Source organism: Botrytis byssoidea (genome assembly GCF_014898295.1).
Source record: "Botrytis byssoidea strain MUCL 94 chromosome Unknown BBYS_020, whole genome shotgun sequence".
In the NCBI taxonomy this organism is placed as follows: Eukaryota; Fungi; Ascomycota; class Leotiomycetes; order Helotiales; family Sclerotiniaceae; genus Botrytis; species Botrytis byssoidea.
The window spans coordinates 162,106-185,462 of record NW_024065861.1 but is presented as its reverse complement, the minus strand read 5'-3'; the positions used below and the strand labels follow the sequence as shown (position 1 = coordinate 185,462).

At 36.2% G+C, this 23,357-nt stretch overlaps 9 protein-coding genes across 9 annotated transcripts; 6 read left to right on the top strand and 3 right to left on the bottom strand.

Annotated features, from left to right (window-relative positions):
• Positions 1-1,233: 1,233 nt before the first annotated feature.
• On the bottom strand, positions 1,234-2,005 carry EAE97_009005 (uncharacterized protein; the record flags this gene model as incomplete). The annotated part of the gene is made up of 4 exons (XM_038879520.1): positions 1,234-1,449; positions 1,533-1,784; positions 1,847-1,917; positions 1,972-2,005. 4 exons carry the CDS (start codon positions 2,003-2,005, stop codon positions 1,234-1,236), a joined length of 573 nt encoding a protein of 190 aa, XP_038729533.1.
• Positions 2,006-2,045: 40 nt separating this feature from the next.
• On the top strand, positions 2,046-3,811 carry EAE97_009004 (uncharacterized protein). The gene is made up of 2 exons (XM_038879519.1): positions 2,046-2,962; positions 3,012-3,811. The coding sequence occupies exons 1-2, from the start codon at positions 2,514-2,516 to the stop codon at positions 3,487-3,489; spliced, it is 927 nt and encodes a 308-aa protein (XP_038729532.1). The 5' UTR covers positions 2,046-2,513; the 3' UTR covers positions 3,490-3,811.
• A 1,335-nt stretch (positions 3,812-5,146) lies between these two features.
• On the top strand, positions 5,147-6,737 carry EAE97_009003 (uncharacterized protein; the record flags this gene model as incomplete). Its single annotated transcript, XM_038879518.1, has 2 exons — positions 5,147-5,276; positions 5,326-6,737. 2 exons carry the CDS (start codon positions 5,147-5,149, stop codon positions 6,735-6,737), a joined length of 1,542 nt encoding a protein of 513 aa, XP_038729531.1.
• Positions 6,738-12,084: 5,347 nt separating this feature from the next.
• On the top strand, positions 12,085-13,613 carry EAE97_009002 (uncharacterized protein; the record flags this gene model as incomplete). The annotated part of the gene is made up of 2 exons (XM_038879517.1): positions 12,085-12,736; positions 12,976-13,613. 2 exons carry the CDS (start codon positions 12,085-12,087, stop codon positions 13,611-13,613), a joined length of 1,290 nt encoding a protein of 429 aa, XP_038729530.1.
• A 389-nt stretch (positions 13,614-14,002) lies between these two features.
• On the top strand, positions 14,003-14,501 carry EAE97_009001 (uncharacterized protein; the record flags this gene model as incomplete). The annotated part of the gene is given in 2 exon segments (XM_038879516.1): positions 14,003-14,125; positions 14,145-14,501. 2 exon segments carry the CDS (start codon positions 14,003-14,005, stop codon positions 14,499-14,501), a joined length of 480 nt encoding a protein of 159 aa, XP_038729529.1.
• A 1,239-nt stretch (positions 14,502-15,740) lies between these two features.
• EAE97_009000 (uncharacterized protein) lies at positions 15,741-16,756 on the top strand (the record flags this gene model as incomplete). The annotated part of the gene is made up of 4 exons (XM_038879515.1): positions 15,741-15,955; positions 16,032-16,188; positions 16,321-16,456; positions 16,524-16,756. 4 exons carry the CDS (start codon positions 15,741-15,743, stop codon positions 16,754-16,756), a joined length of 741 nt encoding a protein of 246 aa, XP_038729528.1.
• A 712-nt stretch (positions 16,757-17,468) lies between these two features.
• On the bottom strand, positions 17,469-18,692 carry EAE97_008999 (uncharacterized protein; the record flags this gene model as incomplete). The annotated part of the gene is made up of 2 exons (XM_038879514.1): positions 17,469-17,904; positions 18,109-18,692. 2 exons carry the CDS (start codon positions 18,690-18,692, stop codon positions 17,469-17,471), a joined length of 1,020 nt encoding a protein of 339 aa, XP_038729527.1.
• A 541-nt stretch (positions 18,693-19,233) lies between these two features.
• EAE97_008998 (uncharacterized protein) lies at positions 19,234-20,654 on the bottom strand (the record flags this gene model as incomplete). Its single annotated transcript, XM_038879513.1, has 2 exons — positions 19,234-19,980; positions 20,034-20,654. 2 exons carry the CDS (start codon positions 20,652-20,654, stop codon positions 19,234-19,236), a joined length of 1,368 nt encoding a protein of 455 aa, XP_038729526.1.
• A 250-nt stretch (positions 20,655-20,904) lies between these two features.
• On the top strand, positions 20,905-22,656 carry EAE97_008997 (uncharacterized protein). Its single transcript, XM_038879512.1, has 3 exons — positions 20,905-21,234; positions 21,323-21,551; positions 21,620-22,656. Exons 1-3 carry the CDS (start codon positions 21,074-21,076, stop codon positions 22,256-22,258), a joined length of 1,029 nt encoding a protein of 342 aa, XP_038729525.1. The 5' UTR covers positions 20,905-21,073; the 3' UTR covers positions 22,259-22,656.
• The last annotated feature ends 701 nt before the right edge of the window (positions 22,657-23,357 follow it).

Sequence of the window (23,357 nt, the reverse complement as noted above, 5' to 3'; positions counted from 1 at the left end):
GTATTAGCTCAAGGCTGTGATGGGCTATAGCCTACCGTAGATTACGATGGTGGTCTTATACGAACTAGCGGCCGCATCGATTGATCAGCCTTGTTTAAAGTGGCGGTGCATTGTGGCTCTTTTCCCTAGATTTGGGAAAATGTCTGAATGTTCATGTTCATCATCCGAATTCTTCACGGAACTTCAAGAAATCATCTTGACAGACCTGAGGTGACCACTTCCGCTAAAGCAAGGCAACGCTACTCCCTTCAAACAATATGTCGTTGGTTGTCTAGTACGAAAAGTGTTTGCATCTTTTGCATATACTGCATCAACTCTTCTTGATGTCTTACCACAAGCGAATACTAAATATTACTTATATACAATGCTCTCGAGTCAAGGATAGCGTGTGGTGCGCGTTTACCTCATATATCGACCAACAGTATGCATCTTGCTCTAGGGTCGTAGTACGACTATGCAGCAGATATACATTGTCCAGAAGATCAGATCAATTGTTCTCAAGTACTCTGCCGGCCTCTCTACGGTGCTCTAGAGTGTATTTCAAATTCAAAAACAGTGATCCGATTCGAGACGCGAAATCTTTACGTCGAGCCTCGGGTCTGCAGATTTGATTCGAGGATTCGGCGTCGCAATGTTCAGAAGACAAATGCAGACATGGGACCTCCAATATTCGAGATTACAATGAACGATCTTATGGTTCAAATCCAGGGAGAAACCAGCTTACAATATCTCTACATTCCTTGATAAGATAGAAGCAAATCGATAGATTGTGCTAAGCCCCAGGTATTTAGAAGAAATTCAGATGTCCCGCTATCAGACCTATTCTCTAGTCAATGAACTAATCATGACCTGTGCTTCCAAATATTCGACAGAAACTCTTCAGTGGATGTGAATCGAAAGTCTGGCAACAACTTATTCCACTCGTTAGATACATCCCAGCCACCACGCCCAAATGCTAAAATGGATGCTGAAAAATAGCTCTGTGAGAAAGCATCTTTTTGATCTTCTGGAACTGAAGGGTGCACGATGACAGGGAACCAGGAAGATGCAAATCTACCCTCTTCCAAGTCACTATTCTCAACAGATTCCACGACGAACTTTTGTCCTACATAGGATAGCGTCAATTTGAAGTTCGTACGCAAAGTTTGAGTTGAACGAACCTCTAATTTTCTCACAAAGCCCAATGAAGTCCAAGATCCGCATTTGATTGGCATAAACTCCGCCGACTTCTGGTCATGCGCCTTCATAGTCTACTGCCTTTGTGACAATTCTTGCCAAATCTTGCACGGAGGTCAAAGTGATTCTGGCATTTGTATCCTTATGAATAATAGCTCTGCAATTCTCAACATCTATTGGCATTGGAAATATTTGCATAAATTTCGCCGTGGGATGTGGGTAACTGAAATAATTCAAGAACAATCCACACTGAAATAAAGTGAATTCCAAAATCTGTCCCTAAATCAGCATTGCGGATGAGGAATCTAGAACAACGACCCTTTTCTCCTTATTAATTTCCCGAAGATAATCAATACTTGATCTTTTCCCTCATATGCAGGCATTCCACAATGACTTCTGGTAGCCCACTCACTGGGTGCGAACCGACGAACGACGGCTTCGATGCATGCATCAATGAGATTTGTCTGAGATTGATTATTTGGATCATTGAATGTAATGATAAATGAGAGAACGGTGTCGACTTCTTCAAGTGCATGCACAAGTGCTGCTTTATCTAAACAATCTACGATATCTACTGTAACTTCCTGACTAGCTAAGTCTGGAACTTCCTATATAAATGTCAGCATCTAATCGACACCAAACATGGCCTGCTCGACTCGCTTGCGCTTACTTTTCGGGAAAATACTTTGATCTTATGTTTTCCCTCGACTAAAAGTGCCTCCAGAACTTCCCGTCCAACATCTACTGACGCATCAGCTCTTAACTTTCAAACCCTTCATACTATCCACAACTTACTTCCAGCGCCTCCAGCAAGTACGATTTTCACCATTTTGAAGCTACAGTTTTAATACAAGGTCAACTCCATCTGAGCTTCGTTTCCGATGTCCACATGTACCTTTCAACAAGTGGATCCATGACGTTTTGCGGGGCACAGATTGTCCTTGCAAGTGACCAGAGATGAGCTGGTCACGTGTATAACACGTGCTTATGAATTCTCATTCCACGTTGTTTCACACAATGATTCTCACTCTGTCTGTTAAGGTCCCATTTTACTTCTGCAATTCGGAGTCTCTAATTGGTTGATACTGAGAAGAATCAAGGAATTGAGTATTTTGATCCTAGCAACCACTTTGGCGCCCGGAACCGTGCCGTAATTAATTACCAAGTTTAGCGATATCGTGTTGAGAATCCTACATCAGCGCTCAATTCAAATCTTCCATGATAAATTTTACTTCACATACCCATCCCCACGCTCTTCCCAAACGAAGGAAAGCAAACTGAAGAAATCGAAAAGATCTCGAGATAATTTCGAGACAATCATCTACGGTCCTTTCTCCATGGCGATATTTTGCAGCGAAATCTTCAAGAAGTGGCTGCCTCGGAGAAAGCTCACATCGATAGCTTCCCCTGACCCTCTTAAGACCAGGTCAAATAGCAGCGTTCTTACGTTGCCTTTCCCACGAGAGATCATTGAACAAGGACGTGAAACAAATGCTCAATCCCAAAGTTTACTTTTATCATCATTGCCAACCGAGATTCGAATGTTGATATGGAAACTCTGCATTGGAGGGGATACTTTCCATCTCAAAGCTGTTTGTTTTGGCCCTCAATACCGTCATACTTGCCTACAACATCGATTGTGCGATAATCATTGGAATCCAGCAGTTCCTTGGCAAAAACACTACCCTTGTCTAGGTGATGGCCCGCGATACTATGGCCCGCGATACTATGGTAAAGATAAAGATAAATTTAACGCGTTTTCTTTGGTTGTGACCTGCCGACAGATGTAAGTGTAAAAAGAAAATGTAATGGGTATTATCATCTAACATCGCTAGATGTTCGGAGACTATCGACATCTTTTATTCATCTAATGCCTTTCGTATGAGCACTTCCCGCGCGCCAGATTTACCAAAGATTCTACTCTCGCGGCGCTACAATTGCATACGCGTGTTGTATTTCGAGATTGGCACTGCGGTCACAAAAGCATTTGTCAAAGATTCCAAGCATCGAAATGAGACGTTGAAAGAGTGGACAGATACTTGGAAAGTCTTAGCAGATTTATCAGGACTGCAAATCCTCCACGTAGAAATCTGTTGTTGGGATCTGGTGTGGTGGACGAAGCTCACAGACGATCAAAAATCTTTTTTTTTACAGCCAATTTTCAGCGTAACACAACTTCATGAATTCGAGATATACGTACCATTAGATCAACCTCCTCCTGAAGATACGATTTGGAGCGCACTCCCTTCTTTGCGGCTTAGTCCTTCTTGGATGTTTGATAATGGACCATGCTATATGTTGAGGGACGGGTAAAGACTTATATTGTACGATAAGGGTATAAGAGCTATGGAAGGAAGAAGCCCTACTTATAGTTAGGGCACGCTAGTGGTGGGAGCCTTATGTACGAAGGCAACTACAGAACATGTAGTTGACTCCGTGACAGTATTTCTCATTTTCGCGTTTCGATTAGCATAGCGACTCTTACAGTAGACTTCGATAAAGGTCTATATTTGAGAAGAATAATATCTATAATATAGACTAAAAACCTAAATAGGGCCTAAAAACATTTTCACCTTTAGTAGATCTTAAACTTTTAATAGTAAATTCAATTTTTGAAGATTTGCTAGAGATTTAGCATTGATTTCTATGTGGAGTTTTATAAAGGTTTATAATTCAGATCTCTAAAGAGATGAGGGACCTTAAAGTGATGGTTATCTAATATCATGGAATCACTAGCGTAGTTAGTGATGATGCAGTATTGACACCTCGCAAGCATAAGGACTCATACTAAAGTCTTTACGGTCCATGGCTTTTGCAGGGCCGAAGTAGAAGTGGATAGAAAAAGTACTTACAGTCACGTTAAAAATGACTTCGTTACCTTCGGTTCAAAGATACGGAAGATAGGATGTCACTAGGGAAACCTTATTTCACGTTTAAGACCAAATCGTTTGATCTTCGTACGTACAGCAAAGATTCTCCAAATGGATATATTTTTGGGCCCCAAACGGTTTTGTGCCTCAGTATGACATTGGGATATGGTTATCTATTGAATTATCAAGATTCAGTGAGAACACATGGAGTCAGTAAGATTTTCAAGATATGGCTAACAAATAATAGGTATCTCTAAGTTTTAATAGCTGTTCATGAAAGCAGAAATATCATGAAAACATAATCTGATGAGAGTAGTCGGAACTAGATTGTGAGTGGGACCGAATCAGTCAAATGACTCTATATAAGGATACCGCCCCATATTTTTAAAAGACTAGCAAACCCAGATATCCTTATAACGAGATTTTTCTGCAACTGAAATTATATGCTATGTCACAGGAAGTAAATGTCTAGCCGGTTTTTGATAGAGCAAGCATATAGCCGATATCTACCGAATTTGATTTGCTTAACTATAGAAGCTTGAATTACGGAACCAAAACATCGTTCAATTTGCCTTATGTGAGCATTGCGATCGTCATTCCATTTTCATTGATCATCGTCCGGTCTACTTACTTTGGGTAGATCCAAATGTGACGGCAGCAGGCCACTACCCCGCAACCTCCCCCCACATCATCCAACTGTCCCCACAAACAAACTTCATTTTAGTACTAAGCTCGCACCACGCTATCCTAGACTCAGTTTTAGCTCTTCACACTTTCCATTTAATAATGAATCAATCTCTTCTTGACAGGCGTCTACTTCGTTAAATTTTCCCATTTTGTACACCGATCAGCTTTTCCAAAGTTTGATTCATTCGGGTGTAGCTAAGAGAGAGTCAATTTAGATTGTACGATATATGTTCCTTGACTCGTATCAATCTATTCGGAGTGGACATACAAGAACAATACTGATGAAATCCACCGTAAATGCTAGACGTCACCAGTAGCAAAGTGGGACGATTCAGGAATTATATATAGTCTCTCGCTTTCACCCACGTCTCAGTGTACCCAGTCTCTATTCACATCTTATATCTAATACTATAATGGCTTCTATCAATTCGTTCTCTCGCATAGTGGCAACATTTGTGCTCTCCATTCAAGCTGTCAGCTCGAGACCACATTGGCAGTCAAAATCAGATGTAGACTTGAGTATTTCCACAACGAGTGGCCGTCGTAAGTGTTCATTGACACTTATCTCAGAAACAACATTAACACATCTCAGTTCAAGGAATTATCAACGGAACTACGCCAAATGTACGTCAATTCCTGGGTGTGCCCTTCGCCCAGCCTCCCACCGGCGACTTGCGCTGGATGCCACCCAATACACTTCCATCCAACCAGTCGTCTGCGGTTGTTGATGCAGCGAAATTTTCCCTGAATTTTCCACAAGACGAAAGTGCAATCCCTACCATCTACAGCACCTACGTCCGAGAATTCTTCATTTCGGGATCAAGTGGCGAAGACTGTCTTACTTTGAGTATCTGGACCCCACTTCACTCTCAGCCAGAAGATAAGCTACCGGTTGTTATTTACCTTTATGGTGGTGGACTTCAAACTGGGGGGTCTTCGGTACCCTATCAAAATCCTGCGAAATGGATTGAAAGAACACAATCTCACATCGTGGTTAGTATTCAATACCGGTTGAACATCTTTGGATTTCCAAATGCACCTGGTCTTGAATCCCAAAATCTGGGTTATCTCGATCAGCGAGCGGGAGTGGAATGGATCTACGAGAATATCGCTGCGTTTGGTGGCAATTCTGAACAAATGGTCCTATGGGGACAATCGGCGGGATCAATATCAACTGAAGCATACAACTTTGCTTATCCTGATGATCCAATTGTCAAAGGATTCATATGTGATGCCGGCCCTCAATTTGCAGCCACGTCAATAGATGATCCTACATACTCGAATTTCACATTTGTGGCTTCTCAGTTTAATTGTACGGGCTCGGAACTTCTCCACTGCACGCGCAAGATTCCAGCCGACGATATTGAAGATTTCTTGAAGTCTTACAATGACGCTCTTGCCACCCCCGCATTATCATTCAACGCTGTACTAGACGACAAGATTGTCTTTTTGAATTACACACAGCGATTCATAGATAACCAACTTTCTTCACTTCCCGTAATTTATGGATTTACCAACAATGATACTATATCCCTCAACGCATTCCCAGCAGATCCGTTAACCGAATCAGCTAATCGCACTCTGGCTTCGATGGGCCAAATTTCTCGCTTTATCTGTCCCACCTCTGCTGAATCATACTATCGGACCCAACTCGGTCTTAAAACCTATCGCTTTCAATACCGAGGAAATTTCTCTAACGTTTCACCATTACCATGGGCAGGCGCATATCATTCTAGCGAGCTCCCTATGATTTTTGGAACCTCAGAGGACTTCAGAGGCAAGAATACAGAGTTGGAGTGGGAAACGAGTAGAGCGATGCAAGATGCTTGGTTAGCATTTGCAAGAAAGCCTGATGGAGGATTAGAGGAATTAGGATGGGGGAACAGTAGTGGACAGATGGTGGAGGTTTTCGGAGGAAGAAGTACTCATGATGATACCGGGGAGAATGTTGCGAAACAGTTTATAAGTCTGAAGGAATTGGCGGTGAGCTGTAGTATCAAGTAAATACAGCGAGAAACTGATGTAAAGCTGAATGAAAGATGGATTCCCCATTATCCAATAGAGATCGATAATGAGCATTGCGGAAATGTAATGCTCACAATGAATGAGTCGGATGAGAAGATTTGACTGAATAGATCATAGGCTGATTTGGCTCAAGTTAAACCTTAGTCTAATAGTTCCTTAAAACAAAGTTATTGAATGAATGATAAATGGTTTTAAGTAAAACCTTACAATTCATGACTGAAGCTCAAGTTTTATATTTTGGTTGTGATTGTATAAACGTATTTAATTTATCTCACGTCTTTTCAAACTTAAGTCTTAGAATGTCACCATTCTCCTACCAAATTTTGGTTACGCATTGGAGGGAGGTTGATTGTCCTCGCATGGCTGAGTCATGCACGATGTGACCAATAAAATAGCCGAAGACCTATGAAACCAAGTCTGCTCCGAACATTTAACCGTAGGTTGGGTATGAAGCTTACTAATCTAATCAGAAAGACCACCAATGGGTGCACGGACTCACAGGATAGTCTGTATAGCTTCAAAAAACCCAAAATGAAATAATATTACAATTAAATAGCTAATAACTATTACAATTTTGATTATATATAGCTCTCATTTGTATTAATTATAGTTCTATATTTACTAAGTAATTCTATAACGTAGTTTAACACCGAGTGGGCCATATCATCAAGTGGGCTACTTTCACCTCAATTTACACCTTCAAATACAGATTATTCAACAATTATTAAATCAATTAATTTAAACTATTAAGAATCTAATAATCTAGGATCTATTATATTATTTTGATAGATTTTTATATTATAATCTATCTTTCCATATTTATTATAATATTAATTAGAAAATACTTTCTTATTAGAATTCTTTCCTTTTTAATACTTATTATATTAAATCTAAATATCAATCTTTTATTGAAATAATATATTAAGAGTTTTTTATTCAATAAATACTCCTTTTTAATATAATTAGATTTTTTTTGTATATCAATATTTACTTAATACTTTATTTATTATTCGAAGTATATAATTCTCTATATTTAAAAGTGTATTTTTATAAGCTAATCTTTCTATACTTTTAGCTAAAATTAATATAATCTTAAATATAAATATAAGGGAGCTTATTTGATAATAAGTTATTTGAGATTTAATTAATATTAATTGAGAAAAAGCTTCAATTAGATTATAAGGGATTTGAAAGATCCATTAATTTAAATCGAAAAAGAGGGGAATAGATATACAAATTCGAATATCTAATTTCAAAAATATAGTTTCAGAATTAATAAGATATAAATCTATTTCTTGAAATTCGATTTTTATATTTTGAAGAGGAATTGGATTTTTTATATAATTGTTTTAAAAGTTATAAAGATTTAATTTTTTGAAATATATTGATATATATCTTAATAAATCCATTAATTTGATTATTATATAAACGTTTTAGATTATTAAAATAATCAATATCAAATGGTTAAATTAAATAACTTGAATATAATAATAAATATAAATATATAATATTATTCTCTTTATAATATATTTGAAAAGCTATTGATTTATAGTTTTTATACTTATTCAATATTAATATTCGATATTGCTTTTTCTTTAATTCTTAGTATATTTATTAAAGTATTTTAATTATTCTAATCTATTTCATTATTTGTTTATCTATTAGATATAGATTTAATAATCTAGTTTATAGAAAGATTGATTTCGATATATTAATTAAAGAAATGAATTTATTCTTGAATTATTAGAAATAGGGGAATAGTTTTATTCTCTTTATTTCCATATATTATTACTATAGTTCATTCTTAATTGCCTAGCTATATTGATTTGCTTTTATTATATCTCTCAATATTAATAATAATTATTATTATATATATAATCCCTATTATAAAATCTATTTCATTGAAATTGTAAAAATCTTTATTCAAAATATCATATTTTACTCATATATTTACAATTAATTGAAACTATTTTTCAAAAAGTTTAGGATTCTTATAAAAAGTTTTTTGAAAGTTATAAATATAATTAAAATATATTTTTAATTTGATTTAATATTTTATAAATCAATATACCCAAAGCTTCCCAATACATTTTGTATTTCTTGATTTGAAAATATAATTTACTATATTTTCTATATTCTTAAATTTAAATGGAAAATCTTTTAAATCTATATCAAGAATATATTAAATAATCATTTTCTCTTTTAATTCTATAATTTTATAATAATTCATTTGAATTTCTATATATAAAAGTAAATTATTTATTCTATAACTAATTGTTATACAAGATATATTATATAATTAAGCAATCTATTGAATACTTAGTTTTTTGTTTTTTTAAAAAATTTTGATAGCTAAAAATAAATATACTTTTTTATTTATAAATTTCATAATAAATGATTAATAAAACATATATTGAATATAAAGAGTGTAAATTAAGGTGAAAGTGGCCCACTTAGTGATATGGCCTATTCGGTGTTAAACTACGTTATATCTTTTTTGAATTTTCTTTTGTATAATCTTGCTTTATTTATTTTGTATAATTTTCTTTAATTTATTTAATATTTTCTATTATCTTTTCCAAACTTATTATTTTAATATATTCCAAATATTCTTTATTAGATTCAAATTAAATAAATTAAAAGAATAAAATAGATTTTTGATATTGTATATATTCTTAAGCTTTTATATAAAATTATATTTAATAAAATTATAGGAATTATTATTATTTTTTATTAAAAGTTATTTATATATAAAATCTTTTATTTATAATTTCTTAATTGTTTTTATATAAACTAAAAATAATTATTTAATATAATATTCCTGGATTATAATATTATTTTGAGATTTGATATTCTTAGAATATAGTTTTTTAGTTTTTTATATATAAATATATTTTTTATAGAAATTATAACTTTCAATTTTGGAATATATCCTAAACTTAGATTTAGATTTAGATTTATTTATATATTTCTTTTTATTATAATAAAATTCAAGATTTTCAGCTTTTTTTTAAAAAATAATTTATATTTTATAATAGATTTTATTATTCTTTAATAAAAGATATTTTATTATATTTTCTGATTTATATTGAATTTCAGCTTTTTTTAGAATCTCTTTTTTTCTTATAAAAACAGAATTCATATATATTTCATTTATATATATAATATATTTCCAAAATTCTTTTATAATATTATATTTATATATATTATTAAATATAATATATTTCCTATATTATCAATTATTAATATGTTTTTCTGAATAAATAGTTTTATAATATTAATCTTGATTTATAAATCTCTTTAAATTTTTTTATAAAAAATATTGTTTAATCCTTAATTTAAAGTATTCAATTATTATTTTGTAAAATTTGATTTATAATTTATTTCGAAAAAGTGAAATAAGTATTTTATAAATAATCTTATTAATTGATATAGATCCCCCTAGATTCTTTGAAAGCTTATAAATTTGCTTATAAGCTTGTTTTTCTAATATATCTCTTTCTTAAAGCTATTAATAATTCATAAAGCTTAATATATCTAATTAAATAGAAATAGAATATATTCTTTTTTTTATATAATATTAATCAAATTTATCAAAAAAGTATAATTTTTTTAATAAATTATATTTTCTATATAATTCTTTATTAATAAAAATAACTTTATATTTAATTAATTATATATTAAATAGCATTTTGAAATTGAATTGATTATATATATTTTGAATTGTTTATTTTGAGACTATTTTCAAAAAACGCATATCCCGTTGAATCCATGTATCCACTAGTGGTCCACCAGTGAGTATACAAACTTATAAAACACGCGTTTTTGAAAATAGCCTCAAAATAAATAATTCAAAATATATATAATCAATTCAATTTCAAAATACTATTTAATATATAATTAATTAAATATAAGATTATTTCTATTAATAAAGAATTATATAGAGAATATAATTTATTAAAAAAATCATATTTTTTTAATGAATTTGATTAATATTATATAAAAGAAAGTATATACTTTATTTCTATTCAATTAAATATATTAAATTCTATAAATCATTAATAATTTTAAGAAAAAAATATATTAAAAAAGTAAATCTATAAGTAGATTTATAAACTCTCAAAAAATCTAAAGGGATTTATATTAATTAATAAGATTATTTATAAAATACTTATTTTATTCTTTTAAAATAAATATAAATTAAATCTTATAAAATAATAATTGAATACTTCAAATTAAGAATTAAATAATACTTTTTATAAAAAAATTTAAAGAGATTTATAAATGAAGATTAATATTATAAAACTATTTATTTAGAAAAATATATTAATAATTAATAATATAGAAAATATATTATATTTAGTAATATATATAAATATAATATTATAAAAGGATTTTGGAAATATATTATATATATAAACAAAATATATATAGATTCTATTTTTATAAAAAAAAAGAGATTCTAAAAGAAATTAAAATTTAATATAAATTAAAAAATATAATGAAATATTTTTTATTAAAAAGTAATAAAATCTATTATAAAATATAAATCATTTTTGAAAAAAAAACTGAAAATCTTGAATTCTATTATAATAAGAAAGAATATATAAATAAATCTAAATTTGAATCTAAATTTAGAATATATTCCAAAACTAAAAATTGTAATTCCTATAAAAAATATATTTATATATAAAAAGCTAAAAAGCTATATTCTAAGAATATCAAATCTTAAAATAATATTATAATTTAAAAATATTATATTAAATAATTACTTTTAATTTATATAAAAATAATTAAAAGATTTTATATATAAATAACTTTTAATAAAAAATAATAATAATTCTTATAATTTTATATAAAAGTTTATGGATATATATAATATCAAAAATCTATTTTATTCTTCTAATTTATTTGATCTGAATTTAATAAAAAGTATTTAAAATATATTAAAATAATAAGTTTGAAAAAGATAATAAAAAATATTAAATAAATTAAAGAAAATTATATAAAATAAATAAAATAAGATTATATAAAAGGAAATTCAAAAAAAATATATAGAATTATCCAATAAATATAGCATTATAATTAATACAAATAAGAACTATATACAATCAAAATTGTAATAATTATTAATTATTTATTTATAATATTATCTTATTTTGGGTTTTTTGAAGCTATACAGACTGTCCCGTGAGTCCATGCACCCACTGGTGGACATCTTTTTATTTCATAAACCGCTCTATCACCAACACAACAAACCTGACCTATCTTACTTTTTATTTGCAGACTTACCTCTCCCTCACAGTATAATTTCAAGTCTGGCAACATGAATGGGCAAGATTACGAGATTGCAAAAGACATTCCATCACACTCGTCTTCATTGGATTCAGAGAGCAAAAGTCAAAAAGATTCGAAGGGTCGAATTGAGACAGACGAAGGATTCAAAACAATCAGTCCAAAGACTGAAGATATAGAAAGACATGGATCAACCTCTACTGAGCTTTACCAAGATCATTCTTTCGACCACGTTCTGGATGGGTCACCTTGGAGCAATACCAGGCCATCATCAAAGCTGTGTGCCGTTTTTCAGAACATGGCTAATGGATTGGGACGCGGTAATTGGTTTGAAAGATCAAAGGAATTTAAATACAAATTCTATGACACAGCTATACGTCATGTACGGAATCCACTAAGCTTACGAATTTCGGCGCAAAACAGTTGCTCTTTCTGTGCCATATTGATTCGCGATGATGGCGATGAAGAAAAGAAGCGCGGCGCTAAGATTTCAAGATATATTGATGAGTGGAAGGCAAACTTTGGAGAAGCCCCTTTTCCGTTTTCGCAAGTATACATAGAATCTCAATCCCGTGACCACGACAAATGGTCTCTTAATTTGCGCTTTCCAATTGATCCCCACTGGAAGGATCGAGCCTGTGGATTTGAATTCGTAGTGGAGATAAGAAAATCGCTTCATAAATGTGAGTTATTTCATGAGAAGTCATTAGGTACTGTTAGGTTACATAACACTACAGCTAGAACCTCCCAAGACTAGACCAAGCATTTTCAATATCAATATTCTTCATTTTTCTACTTCAAAGCATGGTGGAGTTGCAGAGTGCTTGGGTTAGCCTTATAGATGGGGAGATACGCTATGGAAACGTCTCTATTGCGGGTTTTTGGTTTTTTGAAAAAATTGAACTGACTTACGATTAACCAGATAACGAAGTCTTCGAAGACCTGGATGAAGTTTCTAATACGAGTCAATCAATTCCTCTTATCAAAGAGTGGTTGAGTGCATGTCAGAGATTGCACCCGGAATGTAAATCTCAGAGGCCAGATTTCGTACCAACAAGACTTATAGATCTTCAAGCAGGACGTCCAAAACTTTGTTTGGGAAGTCTGATTGAGGAAAACGATCTTCAATATGCTACCTTGAGCCACTGCTGGGGAGCCCCAGAGAAGAGATACCCGACACTAACGAAATCAACCTTGCTGAATTACTTATCGAGAATAGATATGGACGAGCTTCCGAAGACTTTTCAAGATGCCATTGAAGTTTGTAGGGAGTTGGAAATTAGGTATATCTGGATCGACTCGCTTTGCATCGTAAAAGATGATATTGAAGACTGGACAAGAGAGTCTTTCACCATGGCTAATGTCTATGGCAGCTGTTTGCTGAACATTGCCGCTTCTAGCTCCATCCATGGCAGTCAAGGATGCTTTTTCAATAGAAGTGATGTTCCGAGGTGTCACATCTCTTTGAAAGTTGATGGGAAGATCAATGCTTTATACTATTGTACAAAAGTTAGGACGCATGCTCTAGATGACCTTAATGTTTGCCCATTAGAGAGTTGAGGATGGGTCTTACAAGAGCGCCTTCTATCACCACGGACTATGCACTTTACACGAGAACAAGTGTTTTGGGATTGCTATACCAAGTTTGTTTCAGAAAGTTCACCTTTCGATTTCAATACAGCAGAAAACTCTCGAGGTACAGGAAGCTGGCTGAAGGAGCCGCTTTCAATCAGAAACTGGAACAGAATTGTTGCGAACTATACAGGTCGTTGTTTAACCTACGAAGCAGATAGACTGATTGCACTGGCCGGAATCGCGGAGAAAATACAGCAACAGACGGAAGATAGATACTTTTCGGGAATGTGGTATGTAAATTTGTTGGAGCAACTATGCTGGTATGTTCTTGAGCCCACGATAGACCAGAAAGTCTCACCTCGATGAGCTCCAACATGGTCTTGGGCATCTCTTGCATCGCAATTTGCATTTCTAGGAGGGCTTCCAAACTTCGACGATGTGAAATCGAAAGTATTGCACGTCGAGAAACTGGGTTCTGTATGCCAATTTGGCGATATGTCAAATGTAGCATTATAGTTATCATGCGCTCCACTGTTACCCATTCAAAACATCGAGTCAAAAGCCAAGATCCTGGGCAAGTTATCCATCGACTATTCTAATATTCATTTCGACTGTTTAGAAGATACTTCGTCCTTCGATATAGGCAGCAAGATGCGCAATGTTTATATATTGCGGCTCTTCAGCAAGGAGGGATTGATTTTAAGATGCATCAAAGAAATACAAGGAGTGTATGAAAGAATTGGCCATATCTTATTATTGGAATTTAAAGATTCGGATTTAGGCGACGAAGTATGCCATGCAGAAGAGAGTGCATATGTTCCAAGAGAGAAACACAATTTTGATACCGATAAGCATGTCATACTTTTAGTTTAGTCATCCTTTGACTAGTTGATAACTTTCAAGGGGGAAGTTCAACTGATTGCAAATTGCATCGGTATGGAACCCAATATGTGCTGGTAGAAGCAGGCTTACAGATGACGAAGTTGAGGATCAATGGTGGGGCCTGGACTCGATAGTGGTGACATTTCTTTTGCTGACAATATTTCTGAGACTTCATCATTTCGCGAAGGAAATTTTAGTTCATTTTGTGAATTTTTATAGAGTCTCCCCAATCAAAATTGGAGACAGCTCTTGTGGCGGTGGTGACCTCGTGGCTAATAGCCTACTGTCATCCGGAGCAAATTTCAGGACAATGTTATGACATGTGATGATTTTAGGTGAACGTTCAAAGCAGGCAGGTGTCTACAAAGGAAGTCTTCTTGATTTATAATAAGTGTATGTATTGACCGATACACAATAGAGGTGCAAACTTTCGAAATCGAGACGGAGGCCCCCTTTGCCGCAAGATTCCAGAACCTCGATGCATATCCTAGGCGAGTTGTATCAGAGAACATGCCATCCTTACCACTTACCAAAAACCACTGGCTATATGAATGAAAATAGCAAGAATGATATAAGACTGGAATCTTCAACGCACAATTAAGCGGGCCCCTTGTTATGGTATCTTTTCAGATTACTCTCACGCGAAGAATAAGTATACAATAACAACAAACTAAATTATCACGATTTACTCTCTATCAATAGCGAAACATGAGACTGTAGCAAAAAATTTCTGACTCAATCCCACGAGGTCTGTAATTTTCTAAAGTCAAATTGCGACATATCATGCAAACAACAGAACATATAACCCGCCCCGCCGTTCCGAAATACCGGCTGAAGATGATACCCGCACAATAATGACCGTCTTGGCAACAACCTCAACGGCATGCCTAGATTAAAATTATATTAATACATCCCACTTAATCTATTTTCCCCGGATTTAGGAGAATTCGCACCAATGTTTCCACGGCATTTATATTGAACGTTGAATTTAGCCCCCACTACCCCGGATTTTCATCAATATGTCAGAATTGTCAGTGATTCTTCAAAGATCACAAGATTCAATCGATACTACCACACTAGATGCCAAGATACCTTCATCACTCGTTCTTTATTGAACCTATATACCAAACTAATATATAATTCCCTCAAATTATCTCATCTGCTCATTCACTCTCCAACTCCCTCACCCATTCTTTACCTCCCGATTACTCTCCCTTACTCTACATCACCATGCATCTCCTCTCCACCATCTTCCCCGTTCTTTCCCTGATCCCCGCCGTCCTCTCCCATGGCTACGTCTCCGGAATTGTAGCAAACGGCGTTTACACTTCCGGCTGGCAAATCTCCTACTGGTACGATGTTGTGAACAAGGTTCCTTATCCACAAACTCCTGGATGGTACGAGGAGGCACTGGATATCGGGTTCATTGCGCCTGATCAGTATTCGTATGTTTTTTCCTTTTTCTTTTTTCTGCAATCTCTCGTTTCGTTTTTGGTAAAGGCTAACTTGGACACGATGAAGGACTTCCGATATCATATGCCATAAAAACGCAGTAAATGCAAATGTATCCGCCACTGTTGCTGCCGGTGGAACAGTACAATTTCAATGGACTACCTGGCCACATAACATCGGGCCAGTGTTGACCTATGTGGCTAATTGTGGAGGAAGTTGTGCTACTGTATGTTATTCCGCTTTCGCTTTTGCTCCCCTTTCCACTTTCGTCTTGAAAGTGTCTTGGTTCTTATAAAATACAAACGACCTATGATAGATAAACTATTACAACCAATATCAGTCGGCTAATAAATACTAGGTCAACAAAGCCAATCTCAAATGGGTGAAGATCGATCAATCAGGAATCAATTTCAACACACAAGTCTGGGCCACTGGAGCTTTGATGGCGAATAACAATACCTGGACAACCACTGTACCAAAGACACTTGCTGCTGGTATGTGAACTCACTATTCTCCCCTTCTCCCCCGCTCTTAATTTCCCTCCCACTAACACCTCCATAGGACACTACGTATTCCGCCACGAAATCATTGCGCTCCACGGGGCCACAACAGCAAATGGCGCACAAAACTATCCTTTCTGCGTTAACATTGATGTAACGGGCTCTGGAACTGCGAAGCCTACGGGTGTGGCAGCAACGAGCTTTTACAAGGCGACTGATCCTGGAATTTTGTTCAATCCTTATGTAACGTTGAGCAGCTATCCCATGCCAGGACCGGCTTTGTGGACTGGTTAAATTATGAGGGAAGGATATGGATTGTGGAGATGGGGAAAGTGGATGGATTTTGAATGAGGTGATGCGCGGGGGATTGTCATGTCGGCTTTATCAGGGGGTTTGTAGGAGAATTACTGTCAAATTGAGGGAGAGAGGAACGAAATGGATATTTGTGTTTGTAAATAGTTTGACTATCCATTTGAACTTGTACATACGCGAGTAAATCACGTTTGATGAGACATACCACTCGGTAGTCAGTATTTTTGACTGCAGAACAAATATTGTTGAGACAAAACCTTTTCGAGATGTTTGCAATTGTGTGTACTTGGCAACAATTAAAAAGTGATATTCTCAATGTTAGAGGTTTTCTGTTAGCTACACAGGGTCAATGCAAAGTATAAATCAGGTCTTCAATGAAGATGAACATGGATAATAAGCAAACTGTTGAGAACTTATATTTCAAATCCATCTTTAGTACCAAGTTCTATGTGTATCTCTAAACATGTCTTGGAACACACCCTTCCACATATAGATTAATGTGCAGCCGGATGAAAATGGCTTTGATCTCAGAACACCAAATATTCTGTTTAAAAACCTGATGTTGAAAACTTTTATGTTTTGGATCTCGTTCTAACCATTGAAGAAATATAAGATATTAAACAGTATGAGATAATCTACGCAGAATCAGTTCAGAATGACATCCAAAATAATGCTTCCAACATGGGACATCATACTAAAATTTGACATGAGAAACTCTATGCTTAATAACCAAGTTTATTTCTCTTTGCATACCATCCATCATTCTGGTTTTTCCCGAGTCGCGATTTTCAACCTTCCAAACCCACGTAGGAGTACTAGGTTTCGTGCCATTGATTTTATCTCCCATTCGAATGCCCTGTACAGACTCCCCATTCTCCCCTGTGATCATTTTGTCCAACAGAGATATCCATCTGTCTTGATTTTGAACGAAGGATGAAGTGAGAAATTTCCCATACTCGCATTCGACTTTCACACAGATCAATCTCTCAAATTTCGGCAATGAGATTGTGATAAACGTTTCGAATCCGCCTTGTTCGTAGGAGAACATCTTGCGAAGTGTTAAATGACGGAGAGAAGAATAAAGGAGAGACATCTGGGTTGGGATCTGTGATAATGGCGTAAAGGTGGAACTGAGAGTTGTGTTAGTCGATGATTCTGGGGCACAAATGCCAATGGACAATCTGTGGCTTTAAAAGTGTCTATAAAATGACTCAACATTCCCAGAGTATTCAATTATCCAAAGCGATGAATGGTCAAATGATCTTGAGAAGTGGAAGCTTTTGATTGTCCACCTATATTCTAGACTTTTAAAGGAGAATTTTGGGAGAACTCACGGTATAATCAAAAGTAATTTTCGAAACATCCCACATACTTCCCGATCCGCAAACTCGATAGTTTTCACAATATTATATGTGAATTGGTTGATAGAATGAAAAGTAGTCTTCGCTTCATTATACAGGCTCTGCGTGCCGTACATCTTTAGGGCGCTGAGGAACACAGGTGCTTTAGATGTGGATTTATTTTTCTTCTTAAGAGGTCTGAGAAGAGTGTATTCATATATCATCTCTCGGATTTCAACAGGAAGGGCATTGAACTTGAATTTTGTTTTCCGCATTTTTTCTGTGACATGAATTCGCGAGGTCGAGATAGCGCTGATCTCCTGACGATCTCGAAGAGTCAACAGTTCCGACGACCATGCCTTTTTGGTCCAAAGATTATTAAATCTGGACACTTGATCGAGGTGACCGAATCGACTAAGAGTTTCGACGGGACGGCGAGTAATTTGGACTTGGGGCTGATGAGCTTCGTTCTCAGTCGTACTATCACCGTTGTCCAGAAATCTTGTGTGAGTGGAAAAAACAACAGTCTGGTGAAGTTGGGTGACAAAATTCTCCGAATAATTATTGGTGGCGTCCATTGAATGAGGAGAGGAGATAGCTGGTAGTGGGAGTGTCGTTTTAACGTTGTTTGATGATTTATTATTCATCGCTATTGGCGTTTTATGATCAGAAGAATCACATTGTGCCGCCATTATTGAAGGACTCCGGCCTGCCTGAGGTGACCTATTTCTGTGTAGAGCAGTTCGCGGGGATACCGATTTGTTCTAGATTTGATCTGAAAAGCGTCGGTTGAATTCTGAGGTAAGAAGAGGGGAATTCCAGGTTTATGGAATGTGAGAAGATGATTGCCCTTGTAGATGAAATTATTTATATACACTCGGGTTTTCGAAAATTAATGCTCATTTGTGGAAATTTAAGAAGTTCAAGAATTCCTATTTGAAATGACAGCATCTTTACCTTGGTCAGACCAAGGAGTTAACATAGCCGGACAGTTCTAGCTTCCAAGCCTAGTCATCTTAGACCGTTTCAATCCAGGCTCTTTCGCGACAATAAGGTTTGGTATTTTGCCGAAAATGAAGCGTGAAACGCTGCAATACAGACTTTTAAAGAGTCTTCAGATCAAGAGATCTCTTTGCCAGTCTTCGGATCACTGATGTCTGCCTCATTTTTGGTTTTATCGTGCCAGGTCGGATTACCATCGTCATCAAATTCAGCCCATTCAAAGTAGGTGCAACCTTCTTTCCCGGGAACATTTCCTGCGTGGCACATCCAAAAGTATCGACCTAAATTCTCCTTCTTCCTTTGCACGACTCTCAATACCGTAGGTACACCACACTTGCATTTTGGCGTGAATTTAGGATGTAATGAAGATTTGTAGTCTCGGTAGGTAATATTTATTCGTCTATTTCCCGAAATTGGATGAGGATCAACGGCCTGTGCTGGTGCGATACTATGTTTCCAAGTTTCTTGCATTTCGGCATGCATGATTAACAAGGAATTATGGGGCAGGTGAATAGCTATTTGACCTTCGGCGTCGGAAGACTCCTTGCTTTTCTCTTTCGAGTCTGACTCTTGAGCGACTATTTTTCGAACACGAAACTCACGTGCCACACCTAAAGATATCGATCCTATGACAGCTCGCGGTCCAAGGTAAGTGAGCTGGTCACTATGATACCCCACACTCTCTGCACCACCGTTATAGCAGTTGACGAAAGCTGCATTTGGCTTCCATGTGTCCGATGATTGGTACTTGAGCTTCTGACCATCAGGATACTGTGTTCTGATTCGGGTTGCGACTTCTGAGTTGACAGCATCCTGAACTTTAGGCGAAACTTTTCTCATTTGTGGAGTAAGTTGACGGACATCCTGCAGGTTATCGATTTAGCAATCCGAGACTTCAAATTCTGAGCACTACTCACCGTTAGTAGAGCGCCATTGTAAAGATATTCTGTCTTTTGAGCCCTTTGCTCTTCCAAACTCTCAACATAAAAGCAAGCTGTATGAGGACTTGTGACCACATTATCAAATAATTTAAAGGTCATCCTTTCGAAAGTTGGTGCTTCTTTCAACAATTCCTCAAGTAGCGTATTGGCCTCTTCCGCCGGTAAGAAGTTATGTATTATAGAACAAGGAGTGTGAGCTGCAACATCCTGAGGAGAATATAAATGAAGAGTTCTGCCTTTCCTAGACAAAGATTTAACTCGCTTTGTGGAGTTCTCACTCGAGATGAACTTAGAAAGAGAACTTTGATAACCTACCGTAGCTGATGGCTTCTTGGGTATCGGCAAAGAGGTAGTAGTATCCACAATAGATAGAGAACTTGAGGCCTTCTCAACATCACCATTACTTTCGAGTAACATTTCAAGAAGAACTTGTTGATCGACTTCAGGGTGCAGAGATGATAATAACGCCAGCTTGAACTCTGTTGATTCATCATTAGGAGCACTGAGATCTTCAATGAGGTCAACCGTGTTTGAGTTAAGTGGTGACTGGGAAGAGACAGATAATTTTCGCTTTTTCCTTGATATAAAGGCATCCATAATAGCGACGACCTTTTCTCCAAGGTACAGTGTGTGTTTGATTGAAATGGAGATCCACTGCTAGTTCTCTTTGGCCAACGGCGTCCCAGGATTTAGGCAAACTTCTCACTGGAATTTGCTAATATGACTGGAGTGCAACAATGCCAGGGTTTGCGAGCGTTTGTAGGTGCTAGCAAAAACAATCTCATAAATCCCAACATATATAAATTGGCTTTTCCCTACGGCCGTGGTTGATAAACCCAAAGTTTCAAGCATTTAAGAGAGTCACGTGTAAGATTACTCAGCCGAATAACTCCTCGGCATAAATTGGTGGTGGGATTTCCCTAGCCTGCAATTCAACTAATTACTTGTGACGATTACAGCAGTTCATACAATCGCAAAGTCGAGGTTCGGTGACAATCCCCCCCTTCGTAATAATCATGGAGTTTATTACTCGAGGCTTTAAGGGCTCTGCTGTCAAATACTCTCCCTTCTTCGACAATCGAATCTGTGTAACTGCTTCTGCCAATTATGGGCTGGTAGGAAATGGGAGACTATATAGCTTGATGTTGACTCCGCAAGGTATTCAAGTACAGAAAACGTAGGTAATATTCGGAGGTTGACTCGGATTTTACCAATTCTGTCGTTTTCATAGCTTTTGCTGACTATGGTCCTCTCTCATAATATAGTTTCGATACTCAAGATTCCATTTACGATTTAGCATGGTCCGAATCGAACGAAAACCAAGTCGCTGTCGCATGTGGTGATGGAAGCGTCAAATTATTTGATACCGCAATTCACGAACAATTTCCCGTCGCAAACTTTCATGAACATGGTCGCGAAGTTTTTGCTGTTCATTGGAATTTGGTCTCAAAAGATACATTTGTTTCAAGCTCTTGGGATGGTACAATTAAACTAGTACGAGGATCTCCTGGCTTTGAGTGTAGTTGTGTCATCGACGGTATTGCTAACTCTTCGACTATCAGTGGAACCCAAATCGCGCAAGCTCAGTTCTCACATTACCTACACATTCTTGCACATATAGTGCTGCCTTCTCTCCTCATTCACCGTCGATCATATCATCTGTCTCCTCAGATTCACATTTAAGAATATTTGATCTACGTACCCCTTCCTCGGCTTCCAATCATTTAGTCTCACTTATTCCAATCCATGGTTCCTCACCAAGTGCAGGCTCTCTGGGAGCAGTAGGAAGTAATCGTCAAGTTTCACCTCCAACCGAAGCTCTCACCCATGATTGGAATAAATATCGTGAGGGGGTTATCGCAACGGCTGGTGTGGATCAAGCGATTCGAACTTTTGATCTTCGCAACGTGGGTGGTGGACCTGTCGCCATTTTAAGAGGACATGAATATGCTGTTCGAAAATTGGTCTGGAGTCCCCATCTTAGTGATACCCTCTTGAGTGCCAGTTATGACATGTCCTGTCGCATCTGGACTGATGGTACAATGAATGCCACCATGCCTCGTCAAATCGGTCGCATGGACGCTCACACCGAATTTGTACATGGTGTGGATTGGTGTCTTTTTGGGGAAGGTTGGTGCGCCAGCACTGCTTGGGATGAAAGATTACTGGTCTGGGATGTTCGCTCTGTTATGACCGCATAATTCTTGACACAGTTCTCCTTCCCTTGCTTCTTCTTCGCCTTTCTTTCTTCCACTGAAGTTTAATGGACTTTCCTTTCTTTCTGCAGACTTTGGGGAATCACATGTCCCTGGGAGCGATACGATACCACATGAATGGCGTTTTACCTTTTGGCGTGAGGGATATGAAAATGGAAATTTCTATAGACCAGAGTCTTTGATGTAGAATCTACGCGTGGATATTACGTTCTGGATTGTAGAGAAAAATCTTTGATATTGGGTATCGGGGTATCGGGATACTGGGAAATTAAGAGGAGAGTGCATTGCGCATAGATGGATGTATACATACGTATACACTTTTCCTGCGGGAAGGGTTCAAAGCGATGAAAAACTTGGTATAGATTAATATAATTAAATCATCTTCAGACTGCATATCCAGGGAATATTTAGTCTACATGTTCCTGGTTGCGATTAAAACGATATTGTCTAGATATGACTCGAAGGAAGAAAGCAAGTATATACTTGTAAGGAAATATTTATAAATGGCTACTTGATAATACCCCCCTTAACCATTGCGAAGCCCCTTTACCATATAATCTTATAACGCAACCTCATTCATCATTCATCTTTTGTAAATTCACATCTAATATTCGTCACAAAATCAAAAATAAAAATAGGAATAAAAGCACATACATATACACAGTACCGAAGAATGTTGATAAAATAAAGAGTAGAATTATGCCTATCCATACGACTATCCTATCGATTCACCATCCACTTACTACTATATCATTCAGTAGTGCCTTTCTCCACCTCCCCCGCCCTGAATCTATCCACCCCAACTCTTCACCATAAAAATTTCACTCCCTTTTCTCCATCCCATCCCATACCCTCAAAAGATTCTCCTCATTATCCATCCAACTCGTAAGTTATACATAGGTATGTAGGTAGGTATACAAGGGCGCATTGCGCTGGCTGATCGAACCACAGCTATCGTCGCTCCCAAACAAGAAACGCCTAAGCTCCATCCCCCCCTTTTGCCCATTTTTGTATCCTTCCTATCTATTTGCTATAATTTTCCAACAAGAATCGAAGAATTGTATGTATCGTACAGGCATAAATT

Excerpts from the sequence above, each read along its gene's own strand:
- EAE97_009004 (XM_038879519.1), top strand. The coding sequence starts at position 2,514 with ATGGCGATATTTTGCAGCGAAATCTTCAAGAAGTGGCTGCCTCGGAGA. Across the intron at positions 2,963-3,011 it reads GTTGTGACCTGCCGACAGAT|ATGTTCGGAGACTATCGACA; the intron begins GTAAGTGTAAAA and ends TAACATCGCTAG.
- EAE97_008997 (XM_038879512.1), top strand. The coding sequence starts at position 21,074 with ATGGAGTTTATTACTCGAGGCTTTAAGGGCTCTGCTGTCAAATACTCT. Across the intron at positions 21,235-21,322 it reads GGTATTCAAGTACAGAAAAC|TTTCGATACTCAAGATTCCA; the intron begins GTAGGTAATATT and ends CTCATAATATAG. Across the intron at positions 21,552-21,619 it reads GGGATGGTACAATTAAACTA|TGGAACCCAAATCGCGCAAG; the intron begins GTACGAGGATCT and ends TTCGACTATCAG.